Here is a 25,849-nt window from a genome sequence, read left to right on the forward strand (position 1 = left end):
TCTGTCTTAAAGAGTACTGGGATGTAACTATATCTGCCTGCCAAGGGTTTCTTTAAAAAACTGGTGCTTTATTTATTTTTTTTTAACCCAGCACTGTAGTTTTTTTAACCTCCGCTGCCCACAGTGTCACCTGAGGGGTGCCTCTCCTTTGCTGGCCCCCTGCCCTCACCAGCCCGGTCAGAAATTGCTAACACTTCAAATGTTAAGAAATATTAGATTCCCTTTTGTCACGTTTATTTTAAAAGGGGTTCGATGAGGAGGGCAGCAACGCCACGCTGTTAATACCCTTTTTTTTTTTTTTTTTTTTTTTTTTTTTTTTTTTTTTTCCCCCTCCCCTGGTGGGGGTGGTAACCTGCGGGCTGGAACCTGGTCCCCCTTTGCCCTGAGGGGAGAAGGGGGGCTCCGGGAGGGCAGGAGTCCCGATTTCTACGGCGGGGTTTGGGGGCACTCACACGGGCGGCTCTGAGGGGGCCGGCGGTGCCCGGGGCCAGGGAAGGACCCGTGAGGGGGAGCCGCGGGGCCCTGAGGGAGGAGGAGGCGGCGGCGGCGCGGGGGCCGCTGGGGGCGATGGCGGCCGGGCGGGCCTGTCCCCGCCCCGCGGCGCTCTCCCCGCACCCGCCCGCCCTCCGCCGCTGCCATTGGGAGCCGAGCCGAGCGCAGGCAGCCGCCGGTCCCGCTCCGCCGCCATGAGCTTCTTGTTGTGAGTACCCGCGGGTTGCGGGGGGTTTTTTCGTTGCGTTCTGCGCCGTCCCGCCGGGCAGGGCAGGGCAGCGCACCCCGCCGAGCGGCCGCCTCCCGCCCGCTCGCTGCCCGCCTCTCCCGCCGGCCTGGCGCCCGCTCCGCTCCGTCCGCTTCCCCGCTCTCTCCCTTTGTGCCCCGGCGCCCCCGGGAGCAGCCGCCCCGCTCCGCTCCTCTCCGCTCGGCCGGCAGGGAGCGGCGGGGCCGCCGCCGCCGCCGTGAGGGCGTTTGGAGGGCGGGAGAGCTGGGCTTCCCCTTCCCGCACGGCTTCTCGTCGGGGATACGAGTTTGGAAACAGCCGCTGATCGCCAGCCCGGGGGACGTGCCCGGAGAAGGGCAGGCGGGAGCGGGGTCGGGGTCAAGCCTCGCCCCCAGGGGTCTCCTCGAGCTTTGGCGTTGTTTCCGTGCGGGTTTCTCGGTCGGTGCCGTAGAGCTGTGTGCCGCACCTGGGCCGGGAGCCGGCGTGGGGAAGGGAGCCCCGGTGCAGGTGATGGGACAGGCGGGGATCGCCGGCCCCCATGGACCTGGCCAGGCTTTACTGCCGCAGGAAGAAGCTCCCTCGGGAGTCGCTGGCGGCTCAGGGGCGCGCAGAGCCCCACTGCTTGAAATTTTGCTTCGTGGGCAAGAGCCGAATGAACTTGGGTCCCTCCCCTTGGAAACAAAGACGAGGTACTTGTGACAATTAACATAAACCGGTTCAGTGACCTATTAATTAAGGCGAAGATGCGCTCTAGGGAAAGAAGGGCTATCAAGGCAGCAGAAAAAGGCGCCCTGGAAGAGCCGAGCTCCATCAGGGCCTTGTCCCCGCTGAGTGTCCCGCGCACTCCCGGCGCTCCTGCCGGGATATCTGGCGGTGGCTGGAGGCTGGCATGGAGAACCAGCGGATGCAAACGTAGCCCGGCCTTAGAGAAGAGACTTTATCTCGGAGCCGGAGTGTTCTAAGTTGTGTTCTCATGGAGACAAATAACCCTGGCGCTGGCTTCCTCCTCAGTCCCTCCCTTGTATTTATCTTTTAACTCTGCCGTACCCAGCCCTCTTTCTGTCGTGTTCCGTGCCCCCGGAGGGATTCTGAGAGGCACCTTTCAGCTGCGGGCGGGGAGGTGGGTGCGGGTCATTGTCCGTGGATGGAGGTACGGTGCTCCTAATGAGGAGCCCAGCTGTTCCCCTCCCTTCTTCGTAATTCTCAGCTGCTACGGTGGAGAAGCGAGGGGGGGGGGGGGGGGGGTGGACGACACAGGATTTCGAGCGTCCTGGGAGTCTGGTTTGCAAATCAGAGAGCCTCCCCCTCCGTGGCATTTGGCTAACTGGGAATGGAAGAGCTTGAAACCCTCCACCCTCTGTCATAGGCAATAATGAGATGCTAGTTAATTTTTTTCAGACCCTTCTGAAACCTAGGAAAGCAAACCTTTACCCCCACCTCCATTGTTACAAGTGATCCTTCCAGATGAAATATAGAAGTGGAAAGTGGAGTTAGTGCACGGCAAAGCTAGAAATGGTGGCAAAGCTGCCTCAGCTGTTGTTGGCAGGGTGCTGTAGATGGCACCTAATTTGCTCATCTGCAGTCTAGAAATGGGTTTAAAAACAACAAAAAAAATTGATTATACCCCTACTAGGCCTCGAGCTGACCAGGGAAACTTACTGTGTTGCTGATACGGAGTTTTGGTGGGTTTTTCTTGGTTGGTTGGCTTTTTTTTTTGCTTTTTTTTTCAGGGATCCAGAAAGTTAGCATCACCTTTTGTCAGACTTGAATTTTGGCTTGATCAGAGTTACTCCGAGGTAGTGTGGGGATGTCTGCAGGTTTAATAATGCCAGCTTGCATTTTGAGCTGCAAACCCCCTGCGTTTGCACAGTCCTTGTAACATAGCTTGTCACAGTAGTTTTTCAGCCCCTTGTCACTGCGCTCCGCTGGTGTGGAGGTGCCGGCAGTGTTTGTCCCTGCTGTTGTCCCTGCCTCGGTGACACTGCTGACCTTCAGCGGGCTGACTCAGAGTTTGGGGCTCGGGGAGGAGCAGCAGCGGGAAGGTTTCGTGTTTGGCAGGGAACCTGTGGCACAGGTTTGTAGTCAGGGACTGGGCTGCAGCTCGTCAGTCTGACACCCAGCACGGTGCCAAAAGCTGCGCTCTCCCGCGGGCTTCCTTGTCACATAACAGGGGATTGTGCTGGGATAACACAGCCTGCGTGGGGCCCCCTCGCGCGCTGACAATTCCGTGGCTATTCTTCCCTGTTGCTAGGGCCAGTGACATAAAAAGCTGCATGATGGGGAAAATAAAATCAAGGGTAACCATTGTCTTCTCTGCTTATGGGGAACACTATAAAAAGACTGTCTTGTGAGGCGAGTCACTGAATTAATACAACTCGATTTTTGACAGCAATTGTTATTTTCAGTGCCGCGGTTTTCTCTTTCCGATCCGTTTCTTCCTTTCTGAAAAGACTTTGTGAACCTCTCCAGTGGATGAATAGGTTATCCCAAATCTTTACAAACTATTTAAAAAAGGGAATTGGACTGGAAAATATCTCCACTTCGAAAAAAACCCACTGCTTGGTAAAAGTTGTCTCTAAAAGGAAATTACAGCATAGTTGCAGGTACTTAAGCTTACATCTCCAAGGAAAAAAATTAAAGATAGTTCTGGTGGGCGTGCCATATGGTAACATGCTTGTGTTATCCTCTGCTGGCAAGACTTACATAAAAAGGAAGCTAGATGAAAACCATTTATTTATAAAAGGAAAATAGTCAGATTTATTATTGAAGCTCTGAAATTGTATTTTCTCTTTTAAAAAAAACAAAAAAAAACAAGTCCCTATCTTTGGATTAGTGAATCCATCTCTGAGGGTTCCAGCACAGGGCTTTTTAAAGAAGAGATTTAAGTGGTTGTTGCCTGATGAGTCTTGGGAGGACGAGGAGCTGCTGGGCGCATGCGTGTTGGTGAGTGAAGGCCAAGGTAACTTGTGAAGCAACCTGGGACAAGATGTGCTCTCCCTTCTCTGCCTTGTTCTACAGCACACCGGGGCCTGGCAGCTGCTTCTGATGCTCCACATGGGGTTGTTTTGTTGTTGTTTTTGTTTTTTTTAAACTGAGATAACACTTTGTGTGTAAATACACGTGCAGGAGGTGCCGTGAGACATTACTTTTTTCCCCCCCCTTACATCTCTTGCAGATGAATACCACAATCAGAGCTGATGGGTTTGTTTCCAGGTGGACAAGCAGTGTGGCCTTCCCAGTTCCTCAGGCTGCTCCTGCTCTTGGAGAACATGAGGGCTGTTTGTTTTTGTCCCTTCCTCAGCTTCCTGAGGTGCTCCTTGTCCTGGGAATTCCCTTCAGAACGTGGGCAGTGTAGTAGCTGAATGCTTTGTGAGTGCACCTTGCAGAATTTGGAGGTGGCAGGAGATGCCTTTATTTCCTCTTGATCAAGGACTGCCCCAGAGGACCAGTAGGCACTCCTAAACTGCAATTTGCTCATGGAAAAATCAGCCCGTAGGCATTTGCAAACTGTTAAAAATGGGAAACAGAGCGAACATCCAGCTATTTTCCCCCCTGTGTTTCTATGCATTTGTTTACTTTGATTTTAGCTTGAGGAGGGTAAGGCTGCTCTGGGGTCAGGGCAGGGGCTTTCCACACAGGAATGTATAAACATAAAATCAGCTGCTTGACCAGTACCATTAGTGATGTGTCCAGTTCCTGTTTTTTTTTCTTTTTTCTTTTCTTTTTTTTTCTTTTCTTTTCTTTTTTTTTTTTCCAAGTACCAGGATTGAGAAGTCGCTGGAGTTTTCCCAGGAGTAAATTGGAGAGAGAACTGTAAAGCTATTGCCAGCTCCCCAGCTAATTTTTTTAAAGCCTTGGTGACAGTAATTTTGAGTTCTGAGGAAAGCAGAAGTGTTCTGTAGCGGTGGGGTTTAAATGGAGTCAGCTCTGACCATCAACTTAAAGCCAAGTAAAACGTGGGGTTTAATGTGTCAGATAATGGAGTGCTGCTGCCTTATCAGTGAGGTTGGAGGTGGAGGGCAAGGAAGCTGCTGCCTGGCTTTTATTTCTGCTAGAATGAGTCTGCCTTGGAATCCCAGAGCTGTGCAGCCCGGTTCGGGCTGTGAGATGTCTCCTCTTGGCCGGGCACTTGCAGGAACAAGGTTTGCCTCTGCTGCTGTGTTTTGGGAACGTGTAGTATGTGAAGTGAGTGATTGTCACTTCCAAATCTTGTTATATAGCTCCTCCTCAGATAGAAACACTCGGTTTGGAATGGGAAAAAAAGCATAGGAAGAAAGGCATTGTTCAATGTGAAAGTTGTGTTTACTACATGCTGTGATGTCCGGTCTTAATTGCTTCCTAATTGTTTGCTTTCATGCCACGATTGTTTTCCCTTGTTTGTCCTTCCCTCTTTGTGTTTGCAGCCCTAAGTGAGCCAATGCCATTAGCTGTTTGCAGGGAGGAGTGGTGGAACAAGAATCAGTTTTGGGAGTGATTTGTATGCTGGAGAGCGGCTGGCATTTTCCTCTTTAACAAATGCCTTTGTCACCTTTTACTTTACGGACCGGGCTTTGGATTTAGGCCCTCCTCCTGCCGATGGTCATGGAGTCACAGCTCCACCTCATGCTGTCCTGAGGCACCCGCAGTCTTTTTTATCTTGTTTGAGAAAGGATAAAAATATTACAAGCATTTCTCTGCCAGGGTGGCTGGAGGGTTGCATGAGGCTGACAGAATGGAGCTGCTTGTTTTTCTCAGAGAAGTAAATAATGACATTAAAATTGGCCACTTTCGGTCTTCCCTCATAAACAATAAGGCAGATCTTGCTGCCAGAGCTATCAATAAGCCTCTGACCCACAAATCATCCTGAACCGCAGGATGTGCTTTTAGCCTTTGTAAACTAAGCCACTTCCTATTGGAAAAGAGCTACAATGAGCTTGCTGTTTGGCTGTTGTTCTTTTTTTGGGTTTGGTTTATTTTTGTTTTGTTTTGATTTTTTTTTCCTTTTAAATACACAGGGAGACTGCGGGTTATGAATTCAGCTGCTATAAAATCTGTTTTCAGCTAGAACTGAGTATATCTATTACTTTACATAGACTTGGGAGAATTCCTCTGGGGTTTACATTTTGTGAGGTGGGATTGTGAGGATCTGGGGCTTTGCTTTATCATGTGTGTTTACAGACCTACCAGATGCTTTCCCAGGGCACTGCTGCTTGCGTTGATATTTTGAGGAGGGGATGAGAGCTGAGGATTTGCATGTGTCCACTCAGCTTAAATTGGTTCCTGGAGAGTAAGTTTGAAATAACTTGTAATTTTTTTTTAGTGAGGTTAGATGAAAAGCGTGGTGCATCTCAAGCATCTCTGTTTGCTTCGAGGCTTCGCTTCCCATTCCAAATCCGTAGCCTGAGTCAGCAGTCAGTCATTGCAGGAGGAGAAGATGGTAATTTTGTGTGTCAGTCCCACCCTGAGAATTCATGAAGGTAACAGTAGTTTTTGCCTTGCAAGTGTCTTTGGATTCTTTTAAAAGCAGTCTGTGGAAGCAGATTCCCTCACTCTTCTTGTGTCTTTTTTCCCCCCTGAAATCCAACTGTGACCTTGGCCTCTTGTCCCAGCTTTGCTTCTGGCTTTTTCCTGGTGTGTGAGGACAGTTCTACCTTGTTCACCCTCTCTTCTCTTCCTTCTCCAGTTCACAGCTGACCCTTGGCAAGAATCCATTCCTTTGGGTATTCTTACATACCTGAAGAGATCCAGCCCATGTTCCACTTGAGTTTCAGTTGAGGTTTGATTTGGCTCTTTTTGTAGTCTTCTGTCCTTCCACCATTTCATCTTTCAGTGTGGTTGCCTTTTCTGGAGTTAATTGCTTGTGTCCTGGAGATACTGGTGTACAAAATCTTAATCCCTTCCTCACTTGGAGAAGAATATCTTGCAGATAAGGGCTCATAATGCCTGGATTTGGTGTCTTTATCACAAGTCTTATTCCGTTCTTTATGACAAAGAGAACAAATGAGCTTAGGTACGCTTTGGTCAATTGTTCTCTTGCTAAAAATTGAGATAACTGAATTTTGATAGGGTAGTCATTTCAACCCAGATAGTGGTTGCGTGGGTTCTCTATTTTGACCTTAATGAAATAACCTATGTTTTGTTTGGGTAGCTGGTACTTGAGTTGTGTTTTTCCCAGCCTTAGTAGCACAGTCCTGGTTTTGCTTGAACGGATTCATTGTTTTAGGGACTTGCTCAGTGTTCTGGATCCTGGAATCAAAATGGCATTACTTAACGTATCTTGTGCTTTATGGCCTCAAAATACTGCTTTTTCAAATGCTGAGGTGTATTCTTTAAGAAAACCAGCATCTCTAATGTCCTGTTAGTGACTTTTGTGGTTGACAGCTCTTAACATTTCTTGCTGCAGTGGGAGTGGAAAAAATAAAAAGAGGAAAAGTCAGAATATTTCAAGTCCTAGAACTATTAGACTGACTTTGGGCTCAACTGTCAAATGCTTAAGCTTAGATAATTTCAAAAGGAATGTGCTCCTGTCTTTGTAGGAGCAGTCATTCCCTCTCAGGTGCTTCGCACAGGTGAGTTTTCCTGGTAAGATACTTTGGAAGAGACAAGCAAATTTTCCTCAAGATTGTTACACATGGCACATAGAGGGTTTTATTGAATGTGGGGGTTGTGTAAGAAAGACTCGGGGGTGAGATAATGCAGTGTATTTTTGGAAAGCTGTTAAGATTATTCATCGCTGCCTCCTGTCCGTTCCTTCTTCCTGTTGATCTCTGTGTCATTTCTTGCCTCTAATGATTGTTAGTTCCTGGATCCAGACCCCATCTTGCCTGCTAATCCAAGTGTTAGTGTCATCTTCCGTCTCTGTTGGAGGTTTTCTGTTGGGAAGTTGCCGAGTACTTGTCCTTTGCCACGTTCCTATCCTCAGCCTGTTGTTTTGTGTGGGTGTTGCAGTCAAGGGCAGCCCTTTAGCGAGTGCTACAGTGACTCTTTCCCCATGAAATTTTAGTTAAATTTCTCCTTTCACTGCCTACTCCCTAAGCACATTAAGAGATGTTTCATTTTATTGTGTTTAAAAGGATTGAAGACTGTCTTAAACTCTTCAGTTAAGTCTTTTTTTTTCTTCCTTTAGAAATGCCCTGATGCGATTTCTTGGGCTGTGTGACTAGATCTGCTTTAGTCATTCATTAAGCATGGGTTTCCAAAAGCACTGATCAGCATTTTGGGAAGCCATCCATGTTCTGAGGCATGTTCTCCAAACACTATATTTGGTGTACAAGTAAGGATCTAATTTGATGCTGGGGCCAAGCTTTTATTACTGCAGTTTATCACCCTCAGCGGGTTGTAGATGGCTTTCTGCAAAGCTCTGCTTCCTACTTGTAAATGTATTTACAGGGTGTGACTGTGAGCAGCAGCTCGGGATGCAGAGGGCATTCATTAGTCATGGGCAGACAGATAATTCAGCTGAGCGCAGGGAAATCTGCGGGGCAGGAGGAGCAGTTGGCTGTGGAAAGCAGTGGGCTCCTTTTGTGTGGGACGCCTTTTATGTGGGATGCTGGTCCCTGTTGATGTCATGGAAGGAAAGGAATCACGGGCAGGCAGGCACTGCTCATCACCTGCTGTATTCCTTGGCCACGCTCCCCCTTTCTCTCCAGCAGCCAGGGGTTGCTTCAAGGCACTGGCAGCAGGCTGGAGCTCTCCAGACCACTACAGGATCTTCTCACTTCCTCGGGGAAAGATCTTGAGATCTTTCATGCCTGCTGAAATGGTTCAGTAAACCTTCCTTCTTTGTGAACGCTTCCAGGGTCCTTCTTTGGAACACCATCTGAAGTGTCACCGAAGGGAGCAACCCACACCTGGTTGGAGCTTTACGTATTGCCTTATATTTCTTTCATTAATTGATCACTTTTATATATGGGGAAGGGTAGGCTTAAAAAAAAGGGTGGTTGTGTCCACTGAATGGTCTATTAGGTACATTGCTGAAGTAAAGTGGTTTGAACCTTTGTGGAAACTAAACTTGGGAATGTTGCTGGGTGAATTCTGACTTGAGGTGGAGTTTGTGCTGTGCCGTCCTCTTTGAGTGAGCTGATGGTAATGGGCAAAAATAAGGGATCCCTGAGAAAAGAGGGGAACATTAGTGAGGAAATAGTGCTGTTTAGCCTGCAGGGGCTAAAATGTTCAAAATAGTCACCTATGGACGCTGCCTGGAGAACTCGGATCCACGCTTTGCTGGGATGGACACTGCCTGGAGAACTCGGATCCACGCTTTGCTGGGATGGACACTGCCTGGAGAACTCGGATCCACGCTTTGCTGGGATGGACACTGCCTGGAGAACTCGGATCCACGCTTTGCTGGGATGGACACTGCCTGGAGAACTCGGATCCACGCTTTGCTGGGATGGGTACTGCTGCACACTGCTGCTGTTCGTGGCTCTGGCCAGCCCTTCTCCACAGAGAGTCCTGCAGGGAACAGGGCAGGAGAGGTTGAGTCACTTCCGCAGCCTTTGGGAGCACTTTAATTGTGTTTGGAGCTTGCAGACAGGGCTCTGCTAGTATCCAGTGAGGGCAACTGGGACTTGCTTTGTTTGCTTTGAGGGTTTTCCAGGAGATGAAAGTGTATTACATGAATGCGTTGTAGATGAAAAAGGGAACTTATTTTGGTTGTTAGCATAGCAAACAGATGATGATTTCCCAGTCATGGGATGGGGTTCTGGGTCTTTGCTTGTTCCTTGCACTGGGAATTGTGATTACTTGGGAGAAGGGTTGCATCCAAGTGGGTAAACAGCAGGAGCACCATTGGGTGGAGTTGTAGCAGACTTTGTGCTGTAGCATGACACCTCCCCCTTGTTTACAGGCACTAGCTCAGCCTGCAGATGGGAAAACAGAGGCAGAGGGAAGCGTAGGTGCCTGGCTTGGCTGGAAAACAGGCTGTGGCCACCTAACATCCTTGTGGATTTGGCACACAGGGGGAGTGAGGGTGCAGGCAAGTAACTGGTCTCTAAACACCAGAGGGTTGTCCCCTGCTCAGAGCTCAGCCAGCAAAGGTTTTCCTTCAGGTGTGTTCTGGTGCGTGTAAGAGCTGTGCTGGACCAATCCCACATTGGCTCAAAGTCACTGACCCTGACCTGTGTATGTACAGCAGAAAAAAAAAAAAAACATTGTAAGGATGTGGATGTGCATGGGTTATGATGGTTTTGACACTGAGACGTGGTGGCTGGGGCAAGCAAAAGCACAAGTCTTCCTCAAGGCTACCTTAAATAACTTTCTCTTTCCTGGATGTGAATCATCTGATAAATGTCTGCTTTTTTAACCTGTTGAGTCTTGTGTATAATGGGACCTGTTTTTTTTTAAGGGCTGTTCATGGGATTGTGCCTTTTTTTCATCTGCTGTCCTGTAGGGAACTTCAGCCTGTGAAGACAGCTTTTTTTCCTACAAGGGGAAGCTGGGTTTCAGTCCCCACCTTGATGGGTAGAGACCAAAAAATCTCATAGAAGCACTGATTTCCCTGTCAGTACTCCAGTAGAAGGAAATGATGCTTCCTTGAGAAGCATCTTCAAATTCAAAAGCCTACAGAGAACTGAAGTTACTCTGTGGTGTATCTAATAAACAATAAACCCCATGTATTCTGTTCCTATGGAAATGTCCATGTGTCTGGGGCGGTTTTTCAAGTCAGTGCCACTGATTCCTCCTTAAACCAAAACAAAAGCTCTAGGCCTGGAATTGCTTTCCAACCCTTGCCTTACCTTCTGGGAGAGCAAGTGTGTTGTGTAAGGAGTTGGCAGCTCCTAACTGCTTCCCAGAGCTGCTGCGTGGAATGAATCCTGAAATCTTGCCTTGCTTTTGTTACCTGCAGGTTCAAGTGACTGGACTGAGACAGGCTTATTGCAGTGAATGGGAATTAGATTGCAGAAAGTTGAATTTTTGGTGCTCTAAGAACTGAGGAAGCAATGCTTTGCTCTCACACTGTGTCTCTTAAGAACAGAAGTGTTGTGACTATTCAGTTTTATAAATAGAAATGCTCAAGTTCAATCTCATCTGGGCAGATTTTGAGCATGTTCAGCTTAATTTTTCCTGCTATCCTTCTGATGCTGTGGTTGTCGCAGGCAAAACGTGGTTAAAGGCTGCAGCTACTGATTTCATTGTCAAAACGTAGCTTGGACTTTTATTTTAATTTCAGTGTTGATGCGTTGGCTGGTGGAAACAAACCAGTCTTACTCTGATGTTTCTATTCTTAGCAGGATGTTATCATTTGAAGGTCTCTATTATTGTTTAAAGGCTGGAAATGTTTGCCTTTCTGGAATTTGGGCCTTGTCTTAGAGTGTTTCTGTGTTTAAAAAGAGGCGCAGCAGGAGAAGGGAGACAAAGAAGTGCGGAGCTACAACTTGGGAGCTTCTGTGATAAACTCACTAGTTGGCCTGTGGCAGTGAGTTGCTGCCTCAGTTTCCCTGTGTAATGAGACACTAATGATCCCTGCTTCAGAGATACTTTGTGAGGATTAATTGATGCCTGTAAAGGCTTTGGAGGTGAAAAAGCAAGGAGTTAAAATAGAACAAGTTTCCATGCCCTGTGTGAATATTCTGTTCACGGTCTTGAGTTCAGGTTTTTGAGAATCTATTGAGCTTTCCCAAACACTTGGAAGGGCTTATTTCAGCCTGGCCACGGTGGTGAGGCCTTTGGGGAGACACCGAGTGTTACAGTTGTGCTTCCAGGAGTTAGTCACTGCCTCCTTCCCCCGAGGAAGGGGGCCTCAGCATTAGGGAGCAGTTGGAGCGATGTAGGTGGCAGGTGTGGGCTGAGAATGCTGCCAGTGCACGGCAGGTGAGAGCCTGAGGCTGGTTCTGTGATGAGAACAAACCTCAATTTACCTGGTTTCGTTCTGGTTTCCCCAAATGTGCAGCAGGCTTGGAGGAAATGGATAAAAATCTATGCTGGAAGGCTCTGGGGACAAATGTTTGGCGGTGAGGAGGTTTTAAACTAGGCCAGCCCAAGGGCTTCTCCTGGGAGCAGTTACTGGGAAGTTTATCAAGAGCTGAGGCTGGACCCTGAAGCTGCTTTGAGCGCTGAACATCTGCCAGTGCTGCGTTTGAAGCTGAGATGAGCTGTTGAGGCAGTGTGGGGTGAGCAGAACCCCTCGAATTTTTCCTTTCTTCTGGAAACATCCTCTTTAGCAGCCTGAGACAGAGCAGCCTGCAGAAGGTGCATCACCAAACCCACCCCGTGCCAGCAGACGAGTGGCTGCAAGGAGAGCTTCAGAGGAAATGCGGTGTTGCTGCTGGCGGGCGAGTCGTGACGTGGCTGCGTGGGCTCCTGAGCCCGCACACAGCCCCAGACACAGTTCCTCATTTACTGCTGGGCTGCAGCTGGCACTGCTGGGGCTGCAGCTCCCTGTAAAAATAGAAGGGCAGCCTTTGCTGGAAACGTGGGGTGTGGGAGTGGAGGGAGCGAAGCGTCCCTGGAATCGCAGGAATTTCTTCAAGTCGGTTCTCCTCAAAAGGCTCCGTATGGGTTGTGGCACATAGTGGGGTTGGTGCAATGTGCTTCCCCTTTTAGGGCCTTTCTGAGTCCAAGGAAAATGGGATCTTCCTTGGTTTGTTTGTCCCCTCTCACTCCTGCATTAATATGAAGGAGAGCTCAGAGACTCTTAACAGGAGAAGGCAGTTGCTGCCTCCTGTCTTAAAGCATTTAAAAACCTCGACAGAAATGGCTAATTCCATTAGGGAATGTCGCTGAAAATAACATGTTACACAAGACCCAGACGTAGGTCATCGTGTGTATTGTTGGCCCCCAGGCAGAACTCTTTAAAGTTACTTTTTTCATGGATTGCTCAAGGAGTTCAGGGAGTAGACCTGGGTCAGGACGACTTGCTGGATCTGTCACATGAAGCAGATGGGCATAATAGGAAAAAGTAATTATTTTTTTGGTTAAATGGTAGGAGAGCTTCTGAACTGAGAAGGTGCTGTTTATTAATGCAATATTTTTAACCAGATTTTCCAAGAAAAAACACATCCTATAAAGATTTTGGCTTAGAGAGGCTGCATTAATCTGTCCCTGAGCTGTGTCTCGGAGTGTGTGTTAATTTGCTTTGGTGAACTGCATAAATGCATGGAATTCTGATTATTTATTGCCAAAATTGCAGCTATTTCCATAGCACGCGACGACTACCAGGCTGCAGTTATCCTAATTACTTTTCCTTTTGGATGCCTGCCTGCCTGCCTTTGGTTTCCTGCTGGCTTAGGGTGGCTGTGCTGCACTTGAGAAGCAGGGATCACAAAGGTGTTGGAGGCAGAGATGGAGCAGCTTATTTAGAGTAGTATTCATTGTGTTGTTACAGCCTTGCACAGCTTACCGGGAGAACCCCTCCTCCTGTTTTTGGGAAGGGGGGAGCAGGGATTAAATGCCACTTCCTCAAGCTCTTTCCAACATGTTGCATTTTCTGCTTCCTTCTCCTGGGTCTCTGCAGGGTATTGAACAGATCTGCAGTGACTTGGTTTGTTGTGTGGCAGATGCCCAAGCTGGGGTGGGCGCGGAGAACTCCTGCCCAGAGTTTCTCAGTATAAACTGCTTACTTAGGAGATTCCTTCACCATGCTTTCCTTGTGCCCTATTCCCAAACCCTCGTTCCTTAGTCGGGCTTACTCTTTGTGCTGAAATGCAAACAGTTCCTTGGCTTAGTTATTCCATGACCTTTTTCCAGGTTGTGTTTAGCTCGTGCTGGGTTCCTTCTGCTTATGCTGACACACGTGGAAAGATAATGATCCCAGTCTCTTCTGCTTTCCAGATGTTTTAGGTTGTGTTTTCACTCCTCACATTGGCAAAGTGCCTCTAAATTGGCTGTGTTCCTGAAAAGAACGTAGCTGGGTTTAAGTAGTCAGTCAGGAGATGGTTGCTTTTTTTTTTTTTTTTTTTTTTTTTTTTTTTTTTTTTTTTTTCTTCAGAGCTGGTTTGATTCTGGCCTGGCAGCAGATGCAGGTGGCTGGAGGGGTGGGAGGTGATGGCAACTCCCTGAGCCACAGAAGCTGCTCACTCCTACTGGGAGGCAATTATTTAATTCAGGATTTGTGCCTGGTGTCCTGGCTTAGGGTGAGGTGTGCAGATGGCTAGAAGCTGCTACAAGTGTCATCTAACAGACCAGACAGGAGCAGGATGCTCCCTCCTCCTCCTTCTGGCTCCTGATTGCATTTAGCAGCAGGCTGCCCTGGTGTTGGTCATGTGTCCATGGGAATGTACATGCCTGTACCATCCCAGGATCCCTGGAAGTCCAGGCAAGCCCTTCTTCAACACCCAGCACCCGGGATTACTTCAGAGGCCTGTGGGAAGGGGAGGGAGGATGCTCTTCCTCCTGAGCCCGAGAGAGTCAGAGCAGCTCTGGGACCATAGAACAGAATCCCAGAATCCTGGGATGGTTTGTCCTAGCAGTGACCTCCAAGCCCATCTAATTCCAAATGGTTTACAGACCATACAGTCCCACCCCCTGCCACGGGCAGGGACACCTTCCAATAGCCCAGATTTCTCCAAGCCCCTTCCAGCCTGGCCTTGGACATTTCCAGGGATGGGGCAGCCCCAGCTTCTCTGGGCAGCCTGTGCCAGGGCCTGCCCTCCCTCACTGGGAAGAATGTCTTCCTACATAAAGGATTTCTTCCTGGAATAAATAGAGACAACCCTTGCAGCCCACCAATAAAAGATTCTGTTTGGTCCTTAGAGAGACGGTGAAATGTTCGCGGAGACTTTATATAAAGAAATGAGATCTGGGTAATATTTGTAGTGAGAATTGTGCTGTCTGGGTTTCACAACTTTTCACTTGCATTGGAATTCAGATCTCAGCTTGCCTGTACTGACACAAGTCTTTTCTCTGCTCATGCATGAAAATACTCACAAGTGTTGACTCATTTGACGCTTCTCTGCAAATATTTAATTCTACACGTCATGTTTCTGACACGTTAGGGGCTCATGTGCCATCCAGGCTCACTGCCATGGTTTAAAACTCAAATATCTAAAAGTTTTTTCTAAGCCAGTCCATGCTTTTCCAAGCAAAATTTTAGGTAAGGAAGTGATTGGGTCAGAAGATGGTTGAAACAACTGAGAATACGTGCTACTTTAGCATCCCAGTTTTTGGTAAACACCCTGTTGCAGAGTGAAAATACACGAGTGGGTGAAGTATTTAATGTTAATCTTGTCCTTACCTTGGGCTCATCTGCTTGTTTCCTTTTCACTTCCCGTTCCAAAAGGCCTCTCAACGTTTCCTCTCTCTTTTGCAGTGGTAGTCGCTCTTCCAAAACCTTCAAACCAAAGAAGAACATTCCCGAGGGGTCTCATCAGTACGAGCTGCTCAAACACGCCGAGGCCACGCTGGGAAGCGGCAACCTCCGGATGGCTGTGATGCTTCCCGATGGGGAAGACTTGAATGAATGGGTTGCAGTTAACAGTGAGTCGCTGGCCTTTTGTTCATCACGGGGTGTTGAAAGTGGGCTGGCACTTGTGGGCGGACAGCTGTGTGTCCCTTTGTATCCCTGGAGAAAAGGGGGGTTGGGGGACCTTGCTCTCTACAGCTCCTTGACAGGAGGGTGCAGCCAGGTGAGGGCCAGGCTTTGCTCCCATCAGGGAACAGGGACAGGGTGACTGCAAACAGCCTCACGGTTCAGGTTAGACATCAGGAAGAATTCCTTCATGGAAAACATCGTCAAGCATTGGGGGTGTTGGAGTCCCCATCCCTGGAGATGTCCAGGGAGCAGCTGGACGTGGCTGTCAGAAGGTGAGGATCAGCCATGGGTTGGACTTGATGATCTCAGAGATCTTCTCCAACCTGAATGATTTTCTGATTCTAACGGGGTTTGTGGTTTCCCTGAAGTTAGTTCCTTTAGTTCCTACCAAGTTTTGGGCCTTCGCTCTGCTGAGTCTCTGATGTAATTTTTTTAATTTCCTCTTGAGCTCTTGGTCCAAACTCTCTGCGTTCAGTCTGAACAATGATGCCTAAATTAGCATTTTCTGAGTGCCTGACCTTGTTTCCTCCTCCTGCCTCTCCCTGCTGCATAGATGTTACCCTCTGCCCCTAAAGAATGGGTTCTCCCTTTGCACTCCACAGCCTGTGCAGTTTTGGCTGCCACAAGCTCTGTGCCCTGTCTGGCTGTTTCCTCATCTTTTCCCTCTCAGGCTTGATGTGCTCCAGAGGTGGTACGGGGTTGGTTGTGCACTGCAGTAGGAATTATGCTTGAGTTAAATTCCCTCTAACTGGCTCTGCCTTTTTTCTTCTTGCTCTTTGACGTGCTTGGGAAGTGAAACCGTCCCACTGACTTCCACCTTCCTGTTCCCCACCAGTCATGCCGTGCTCTGCTGCTCCCCTTGCCACTGCTTCCAGGGCAGGCTGGAGCTGCTGACACCATGCTTTGCAAAAGTTAATTGACACTGCTTTGCAAAACAGGCTAGAGAAAAAGCCAGTCCTCTTGTGTGAGTAAGCATTGCCAAAGATGCTTTGTGTATTGCTGGCATCCTTCCCTTTGTGTCTCTGCACTCTTGTGGGGCAGCAGTTTTTCCCTTCCCAAATGGATGACCCAACTGCTGAATTAGCTGGAATGAAATTGTGGCTGTGTAATTCAAGAGTGAGCTGATGACGTGCTCCCTTCCCTCAGCATCCCTGCGCCACACTGAGCACCAGCAGTAGCTGTGAGCCCCTTCTGCTCACAGAGAGGTCTCGTGGGGAGACCAAATCTGTGACTTCAAATCATGGCTTTTACCCTTCTCGGTCCTGGGAACACAGAACCAAACGTGCTCTGCCCCGCTGCCTCTTGCTCAGCTCTCAGCCTGACTGGTGTCTTAGGGAATGACTCGAAGTGCCTGTGGATTTTGAGACATCCAAGTGTGGAACTGGCCATAATCAGTCCTTTTGTCGGAGCCTGTGTGGGTTTTCTGAACATGCTTGCCTTGAAGCAAACAGCGGGCTGTGGTTTCTGCTGGCAGCAGGGAATGGAAACTTAATTAACAGTTCCTTGGGTAGTTGAGATGTGAGGGCTGCTGTCCTGCAACTTAATTAACAGTTCCTTGGGTAGTTGAGATGTGAGGGCTGCTGTCCTGCCCGTGCTGAGCAGGAGCTGTGACTTGCTCCCATGACGTGTGTCTGATCTTGGCCATTTATCCTATGGCAGGAGTGGAACTGGGTGGGCTTTAAATTCCCTTCCCACCTGAAGCAGTCTGGGATTGTATGAAATGTTCTTGGGAAAGCTGGGCCTGTGGGATAGAAAGCCTGAGGGAAGCCACTGTTACCTAACAAGTACCTTCTCTCTCTAGTTGGGAAGTTTATGCTGAAAATCTTTCTTTGGTTCCACACTTGACAGTAGAATTTGGGATTGTAATAAAATGCACCCAACTTGCGGGAAGGGAAATAACTAGGCTCTCTCTTTCCTTTTTCTTCTTCCAACTGAAGATTTTGCTGCAGTGAACAATTAAATAGTTCTTGCTGGAGGCTGTTCCATAAAGTTGGTGGTGGTGTTCTGCATCTCTTTTATAATGGATCTTAAAAAAGCAACAGTAATGTTTTTTTTCCCAAAACCCCATGCTTTACAGTGTGGGCTGTAGCAGTCTTGTGCTGCAGAGTGCTCATGGGTGGTTTCTGTGCTTTTCAGCTGTTGACTTCTTCAACCAGATCAATATGCTCTATGGAACCATCACAGACTTCTGCACAGAGGAGAGCTGCCCCGTGATGTCTGCTGGCCCAAAGTAAGAGACTGTTTTTCACTCTGTTGTCTGGGTGCACTTTTTGAGATGATTTCTCATTTAAGAGCTTGAGACTGGCTGAGATGAGTGCCAGAGTTGGGTGGCAAGGATGTGAAGGAGGAGGATTTGAACTTCTGGTAAGGGGATGGGGAATAGAAGGTTGGGTTGTTTTTTGGTCTGTGTTTCTGTTTGTTTGGTGTTTATTTTTCTTCCTTTACCTGGGAAGTAAATTAACCATCAAAATTATTTTTCCCCCTTTTTTTTTTCCTCTGAAACATTAATGAGGGCTTCTTAAATGAAGACTTAGAATTTTTATATGCAGACATTCCATTAGGGCTTACCAAAATCTTCCTTGTAGGTATTGTGGGAATATTAGATGTCTGGATAAGAATGCCTGTGCCCTTCTTGGGTTCTTGGTTATGATTTAGTTGAGACATCCAGTCTTGTGCTTTTTTTCCTGCTATCTAATTGAGTTTTGTGTTTTGCTCTGGCTCCAGACTGATCCTTCCACCTCAGCTAAGTGCTGTTTTTTGTTCTTGATGACTACCATGCAAATCGTGGTATCAGGGCAGTACTGGGTGGTGAGAAATCCTGTTTTTTCATAAATCCAGACTCATGCTCCATTTGGTGTGTCTGGGATTTTTGCATGCGTTTTTAGATGGCATTTTAAAATGCTTTCAGACCCTCTGTTTAGTTGCTCTTAGAAAAACGGGGTTTTTTGTCTCGTTGTGAGCAGCACCTTCATAATCCCTCATCAGATTTGTTTATGGTGAAAATATTCTCCCAGCAGTTGTTCTGACAAAACCAAATTTGCTAGACAAGTGGAGAGTTCAGATGTATCAGATGCAGCTCAGCTTTGCATAAAACCCCGTGTGTGATCAGTCACATACAAACCCTGTGGTTCACTCGGGAGCTGCTATTGTCAGTCTCCCTGTCTCAGGTGTGCTTGGGGTTTGTGAGCCATGTCTTTGCAACATTATCCACCATCTGGATAATCATCTGGTGTCAGCTGCATTCCCCAAGTCTGGATTTGATGGGGACTTGGTTCTGTGCATAGCCCAGAAGTTTTCTTAGCCATGGAATCAAAACCCCCGACCGGTCTGAGTAGGAAGGGACCTAAAGGCTCATCTCCTTCCAACCATGTGCAGGGTCACCTTCCACCAACCCAGATTGCTTCAGACCTCTTCTGGTAGCTGGAAGGCATTTTCTACCAGTTTCCAATTTTTAACAGCATTCCTTGGGACCTGCCTGTGTCTGTTGAAGAGCTGTAATTTGGGATCTGTGGCGAGAGCTAACCTAGTTTGGTTTTCAGCTATGCGAAATTTTGTAAGAATATTTTCAAATGTAAAGAAATTGGGTGAGTTGGAGGGGGTCTGATGTGTGTGGCCGGGGGCTGCTGCGGATGTGGAGTGCTGGCAGCTGCTGTGGCAGCGTGGCTGAGGTTTGGGAAGGCTGCAGGAAGCGGTGGAGCAGGGTTGCAGTGGGAAGGCCGGGTGAGGAGCGGGCTGTGGGGACTGGGAGTGCTCCCTCCCGAGGAAGGGCAGTGGGAGGAGCAGGAGGAGCAGCCTTGCAGGCCCACCAGGAGCGATTCAGCGGTGCTCAAGGTACCTGCTCTCACCCCAGGTACGAGTACCACTGGGCAGATGGCACAAACATCAAGAAACCCATCAAGTGCTCGGCGCCCAAGTACATCGATTACCTGATGACCTGGGTCCAGGACCAGCTGGATGACGAAACGCTGTTTCCTTCTAAAATAGGTAAGTGAATAACTGCAACTGAGCTTGGATTACACTTGCACAGCAGCACTCCAGTCCTGGAGCATGGAAAGGCCTGCTTAGTGGTTGATGTGTAGGGCAGATTTAGAAGGTTACATTATCTATCTAAACACACTTATCTTTTAAGATACTTTGTAATATGTGAACTCTGATCCCTGTATTAGTACTCTTAATAAACACCTGTCACAATTCTGGATGCAGGAAGTGCCATTTCTAACAAAGAACTGTCTCTGTTCATCGAGTCTGGTGTTTTATTCATTTGGAGCAGTGAATTGTTTCTTCAGAAATAAAGCGGAAGGTCTCAGACCCTTATAAGCAGTAACTGGCAGGTTTTTGTTGCAGAAGAGATGTTTGGGTGTCAGGAGGAGCTTTCAGGCCTTATCTCCAAAGAAGCTGAATTGCAGCTTTGATCTTCAATTGATGATTTTTTTTTTTTGCTTGTGTTTTCTTTCAAGTGAAGATGAAAAATAGATGTTTTAAAGAGGTTTCTTTCAGAAAAGCAGGAGGCAACTAATGAGCAACCAACAGTTTGGAAAGCTAACAGGGGAGATCTCTTAGTTGCCTTGATTTTGTAAATAGCTTTTGAGGCTTCTGTCACATTTTCTTCAAGCTTCTTTAGAGAAACTGTGCCTTCAGAGAGAGATTCAGTGGCCACAAACTAACCAGCTAAATATGAATTTCCTGTGTGCTGCAGCAGCCAGAGGAGGAAGTGCCATGTACATGTGTGCAGGGCAGGCTAAAGCACGAAAACATAAATGGTGGGAGCTGAGAGCATTGGTGAGGTCCTGAATGGCCTCAGAGCATCCAGAGCCTGGGCCTCTGGCCTTCAGGCAGCACTGGAGCACTTGGAAAGGCTGCGGAAGAGCTAAGCTGGCTGGGGAGACTGGCAGGTGAGGAGAAGCTGTTCAGGTTTCCTCTTTTCAGATGGTTGATAGATGTCTTTTTTGAGCCTGGGGAAGTGACAGCTAAAGAGTTGATGGCTCCCAGTAGCCAGCTGCCATTTCCCAGCCCATTTTAATAAAACCCTTGCAGTGACAAAGGTGTGCTTTTGGAACTGATTTCATCTCTCCTGGAGTGCAGTGGCTTTCCAAACAGACAGGCGTGGCCTGGGAGTTGAAGAGTAAGCCATGTGTTTTCTTCCTCGCAGGTGTACCATTCCCAAAGAACTTCATGTCAGTGGCCAAGACAATTCTCAAGCGTCTCTTCAGAGTTTACGCTCACATCTACCACCAGCACTTTGACCCCGTGATCCAGCTGCAGGAAGAGGCACACCTCAACACTTCTTTCAAGCACTTTATATTTTTTGTTCAGGTAAGGACATGGCAAACAGTGTTCTCCCTTCCAGGCTACCTTATCCCCCTTTTCTTGTGGAAAAAAATCGGCCTCTTCCTGAGTTTCCTTCCTTTAAGAGGGAGGAAAAGCTTCAGGCAGTGGAGCCTTGCTGGTCAGCGAGTGGCAGATGGTCAGGGGAAGCTGTAGGGCTTGGAGAGCTGACTGCCAAATGAGTTCTGGCTAAATAAGGCATCTCACCTGAGCTCTACCCACAAAACTCTGTTTGTGTGTCTTTCTCCTCATCCCTGTTACAGGAATTCAATCTTATTGATAGAAGAGAACTTGCACCACTTCAAGAACTGATTGAAAAGCTCACCTCCAAGGACAGATAAAAGGAAGAGGACTTCAAGTCACTTGTTTCTTTAAGCGAGCGTGTGGAATTTGTTTTTTGTTAGTTTGTTTTTTTTTAAAAAAAAACAAAAACAAAACAACCCCCATGTGCTGTTACCAGTGACAGCTGAGATCTACTTTCTGTGCTTTTATTAGGGGAAATCTTTTCTCTATTAGTGACATGTGGTAAATAGCTTTTTTTTATTATTATTATTTTATTGTTGTTATTCATTGTGGAATTTCTAGGAGGTGCTGAGTGTTTATAAAGGAAACGTGCTTGGTTGGGGGATTGACTCTGCTGGTGGATGGGTTCTTGTGTTGTGTCAATGGTAGCCCATTCTCATGAAGTCCCTGGAAAACTTGCTTACATTCTCTAAGTGCCTTGGCAGACTCACTTCTGAGGTGCAAAGCACATACAATACTGAACATTGCTGGAAACAGAAAATATGTACTAACACCCAGACATGTACTGAAACTAGTTTTAAAAATGTGTATCTATGCTTACACTAAAAAAAAAAAAAAAAGCCATAACTTGCTGAAATCAATGATCTCCAGCTTTTAATACAAATACTTGTCTTATTTTTTTAGAGATGAATATAGAATTTTTCAAAACTAGATTACTTCTTACAAAGAAAAGCCAAGTTCTCGCTAAAGCAAAAGAGCAGAGGTGGTAACATTACACAGACATTGTGCTTAGCAAATAGTTCCATGTCTGCTGCCATGGGACTTTGCATAGTTGCTTGTATTTTCTTAGCAGGAAAGCATCAGTTGGGTCAGCCAGCTTGTTAAAGTTCCCGTAGCAGTTGCCAAATGAACAGGTAGTTTGCACAAATACCACTAGGGAGAGGATTCCCTATAAAAAAATTGCACTTGGGTAGTAGTAATAATAGTAAGGAAGGCCTGGCTTGAAAAATAACTGGTGGAAAGGTATTTTTAAGTTAGGAATGCAAAGCCTGGCTCTGAGGAGGGGCTCTGGTGGCCAGTGTTGGCTGTTAGAGATGTGTCTTGGAGGGGAGATCATTTCACTTAGGAGTTTTTGAGCTTTGGAGTTTTGTTATTGTGATGGTTAAAATCACTGCCCACCTTCAGGGAGCTCCAGCTGTTGGGAAAAGCAACAGGAACAAGTGAGGCTGAGGTGAGCACATGACAGAGAAGTTGAGCTTCTGTTTTGCAGCCCTTGGCTTGGCCAAAAACGCTGAGTGAAACTGGAAGTGGTGTGCAGGAGTGTGCAGAAGAGGTGAGTGGCTGTGGGCACAGCCAGCAGGGAACAGCTGAGCACAGAAGTGACTCACTTGGCAGCTGCTGGGTTCTGCTGAGGGATCCTGATCTTCTGGCTTTTCCTGTGCCACCATGCACCCGACGCTGTGAAATCGATCTCCCACATTCCAAGGGCACGGTTTAAGACACGGAGTGAGGAAGGCAGGAGCTCCGAGGTGCTCAGCAGGTGATGTCTCCCATTAAATGTCAGGGTGATTCCTTGGTTTGGTGTCACGTGCCAGCAAGAAGGATAAATGTGTAGAAATGAGGATTTGCTTGGGCACGGCAGTGCAGTGGTTCCCCTTCCTGGCACGCTTCTGCCCTGGGAGGGCTTAGTTCTTGTTGTTGTTGTTGTTGTTGCAGTTTTTATTTTTTTGAACAGCCTGCTCTAGAAATTCCAGAGGCATCTGGTGCAGTTCAGCCAATCAGAATTGGAATGCATTGAGTATAAAAATGAGTCCTAGGTGGATAGTGTATTTCTTTAATTCACTATCTGGCAGTAGAGAGTCTCTGACCGAATAGTTTCTAGGCACGTAGTAAAAGCTTGGAGATCATGATTTGCCTGACAGCTGTATGAACACATCGTTGAATTACACAACACTTGAAGATAACATCACTGAGGACGTTTTTGCAGTGGTGGGGATTTAGGATCCCCGTGCTGTTTCTTTTTGCAGCTTTCCATTGTTGTTTTGCTTCTGAAAGATGTGGGACCAGAAATTGATGTGTGTTTACACTCTCGGAGTAAGGGCACATGGAAATGCCACTCAATGGAATCTGGATCGAGTGAATGTGTTGATAAAATAGTGCATTTATAGGAGGAAAAGGGGGGGACACCCCCTGCCCCTCCAAAAAACCCCAGAGAAACAAACCCTGCGCTGCTCCAGGCCCCCACTACAGACTTGGAGGGGTGACGAGTGCTCAGAGACAAAACCTTCCAGCTTTGGTCATGGGGAGCACCAAGTGCCAGTGGGGTTGAACCAGGCTGTGCTTCCAGAGCTGCCTCAAGCCTTCCAGTTCGGTAGGGTCCCAAATTCCGGTGGTTTGTGGCAGTCTGTTGCTGCCAGCACGCTGGATCTTGTTAGGGGTTTGGGTGGCCACTTGGGGAGGGCACGTCCCTGGAGCTGGGAAGGGGCGAAGGGCCGAGTCCACGGAGCTCTGGCAGTGCTCAGGTGAATGGATATGGGATGTGCTGTCCGAGCCTTTCAAGTCCAAGTCAGGGATACAAGTTACTCCTGCAAAGAGGAGCAAAACCAGCACGTTGTGCTGGTGCAGGTGGCCGAGGGGACAAAACAGGTTGTGAGGGGCAGGCAGCCCATCTGCAAGTACCCAGTTTCTTTTCCTGCTTACTATGCAATGTAGAGCTTTGAACTTGTGCTTTTGTGTGGAGGTAGGGAGGAGCGCAGTCCTTACTCAGTCCTTGGGAACTGAGCCCTCCCCCAGTGTCCCTGACCCTCAGTTAACAGGTAAGGACACCTATTTGCTGCTATGGACTCAACCTACCTTTCAGATTGTTCCTTTCTATTTCTCACCCTTTCTCCTTATCCTGGGTCACCAGGCACAATTTTGTTGTAAACACATCCTTTTGGATAGCTGTGTTTTTCCTTGCTGCCCTCTCCTCTTCTCCTGCCTGCCAGAGTGCTGTTACTGTACATAACCCCCCTTTTAGTTGGATTATTTAAGGAGCTGCAGCACCAACAGAGATTCCTTGCTTCTTTCCCCTCTAAAATACTCCCTTTTGCACCGAATCTCGTTTCCTTCACTGCTGGTAGCAGTTGTCTCTTTGCCAGTCCCTCACTCCTGAAACCACTGGCAGTTTTACTGATGCCCATCTTTTTTTTTTTTTCCTGGATATCTTATTTTCTAACACGAGACTAACACTGGTGATTTTCAGTGTTGTTAAACCACCTTCTTTCCCTGCTTTCCTTATGGTTTCCTCTTTCCAGGTTCGGTTTGCAGCCTAGGAAAATATCCAATTACCTTATTTTGGTTGGAAGAAGCAATTCCCCAGATTGTTCATAGAAGACTGTATTTTTAGGGGAGATTAATTTTTATAGCCACTAAACTATACTCATTATTTTTGTACGTTTGCAACTTGGGGACAATTTTCTGGGCCGTGTCGTGGAGGGAACCTTTATTGTCATGGCTGTTTGACTGCTTGGGAATGCTGTGCTTGTGTGGTGTGGAGGCACATGCCTTGGTGTGCACTGGGAAGGAGAGAAGCAATAAAAATGAACGAGGCTTCAATAAAAACTAACGAGGCTTCGGTAAAAGGCCATTTTTGAAGGAAAAAAAAAAAAAAAAACGAAACAAAAAACAGACTCCAAAAGCGGCAGTAACCTTTCCTCCTCCCTTAGAATCCTGAAATATATGGGAGAAAATGCAGTGTAATGTCTAAAATGCAAGGAGAGAACCCTTACTGTGAGCTAACTGTGCCAATACCGCTTCAGTTTGTAGTCACTGATGGAGATTTCAGTTTTAAATGAAAACAGCTTTTGATTAAAAAAGAATAAGTTGAATGTCTGAAAATCCACACCGTGTTTATTTGAGAGTTGTAAATAATGTATACAGATGGTTGTATGTGATGGGGCAGAATATTTAAATCCTAGGGTTGTTTTTGTTGGTTTTTTTTTTTTTTTTTCCAATAAGAAACTGAAGGCTGTTTATAAGAGAAAATAAATAGCTCTGTTTGACCATGACTGTCTTTATCTCCTTCTTGGACTTGTTCCTCATTGCTCTCCTACTTGTAAAATAGATTTTTTTTTTTTCCCCCCTTCCCCCTGTATATTGTAAATATCTGAGCAGGACGCACCCAAGGACGTTGTTGGGTCGCCGGAGGTGCAGGCTCCACTTTTGGCCCTGCCCAGCAGCACAGGTACCTTTTTTTGGCTTTCCTTCCTCCGGAGAGCCTCCTGTGACCCCAACAGCTGGAGCGCTCCAGATTTCCTGCCCTCCCATCCACACCCGGTGCTGAAGTGCCCGGCCCTGTGGTAAGTTCCTCACACGCACGGCAGGAGGGCAATTAGGGAAAAGGTGGTTAACAACCTGACTTGGACTTGAATTTTTTACACTTATTGGGGCCACAACTGCCTCGCTGCTGGTGCCCATCTCCTTTGGCTCAGTATATTTTGCCGTTTTAACTTGGTTCCCTTTGGGCTCAGGGTCTGTTTGGGAGGTTTTAGGGTTTCATAGAATCCCCAAAAGGCTTGGTTTGGAAGGGACCTTAAAGCCCATCCCATTCCACTCCTGCCACGGGCAGGGATGCCTTCCACTGTCCCAGGTGCTCCAAGCGCTGTCCAGCCTGGCCTTGGACACTTCCAGAGACCCAGGGACAGCCCCAGCTTCTCGGGGCACCCTTCTCCCCACCCTCACGGGGAACAATTCCTTCCTGAAGTCGAGAATTCCAGCCCTAAAGCATAGAAATCCTGAAGTCCAGAATGTCTTCCCAATTATTTGCAGTGACGGCCCTCTAAACTGGAGACGGATCTCCTTTAAGGCCAGCTCGGGTGCCCAGTGCCAGGCCATTGCTGGAGGACTTTCTGAAGCAGTCGGTGGCCGGGGGTGGCTTTGTCTCCTTGGCCCTTTCCCGGTGTCCCGGAGGCAGGAAGGTCGGCGCTGAGAGCGGGAGCACATCCTTTCCCCCTTTCCCTTTCCCCCTTTCCCTTTCCCCCTTTCCCTTTCCCCCTTTCCCTTTCCCCCTTTCCCTTTCCCCCTTTCCCTTTCCCCCTTTCCCTTTCCCCCTTTCCCTTTCCCCCTTTCCCTTT

The 25,849-nt window shown here is 47.7% G+C and overlaps 1 protein-coding gene across 1 annotated transcript; it reads left to right on the top strand.

Annotated features, from left to right (window-relative positions):
* On the top strand, positions 1-24,781 carry MOB1B (MOB kinase activator 1B). The gene is made up of 6 exons (XM_062493196.1): positions 1-700; positions 14,946-15,112; positions 17,304-17,397; positions 19,018-19,151; positions 20,317-20,480; positions 20,756-24,781. The coding sequence occupies exons 1-6, from the start codon at positions 687-689 to the stop codon at positions 20,831-20,833; spliced, it is 651 nt and encodes a 216-aa protein (XP_062349180.1). The 5' UTR covers positions 1-686; the 3' UTR covers positions 20,834-24,781.
* The last annotated feature ends 1,068 nt before the right edge of the window (positions 24,782-25,849 follow it).

This window comes from Cinclus cinclus, chromosome 5 (genome assembly GCF_963662255.1).
Source record: "Cinclus cinclus chromosome 5, bCinCin1.1, whole genome shotgun sequence".
NCBI classification, from domain to species: Eukaryota; Metazoa; Chordata; class Aves; order Passeriformes; family Cinclidae; genus Cinclus; species Cinclus cinclus.

Bases quoted from the DNA above. Each gene is read 5' to 3' on its own strand.
- MOB1B (XM_062493196.1), top strand. The intron at 17,398-19,017 runs GTAAGAGACTGT...CTCTCACCCCAG, and splicing joins GTGATGTCTGCTGGCCCAAA to GTACGAGTACCACTGGGCAG. The intron at 20,481-20,755 runs GTAAGGACATGG...TCCCTGTTACAG, and splicing joins ACTTTATATTTTTTGTTCAG to GAATTCAATCTTATTGATAG.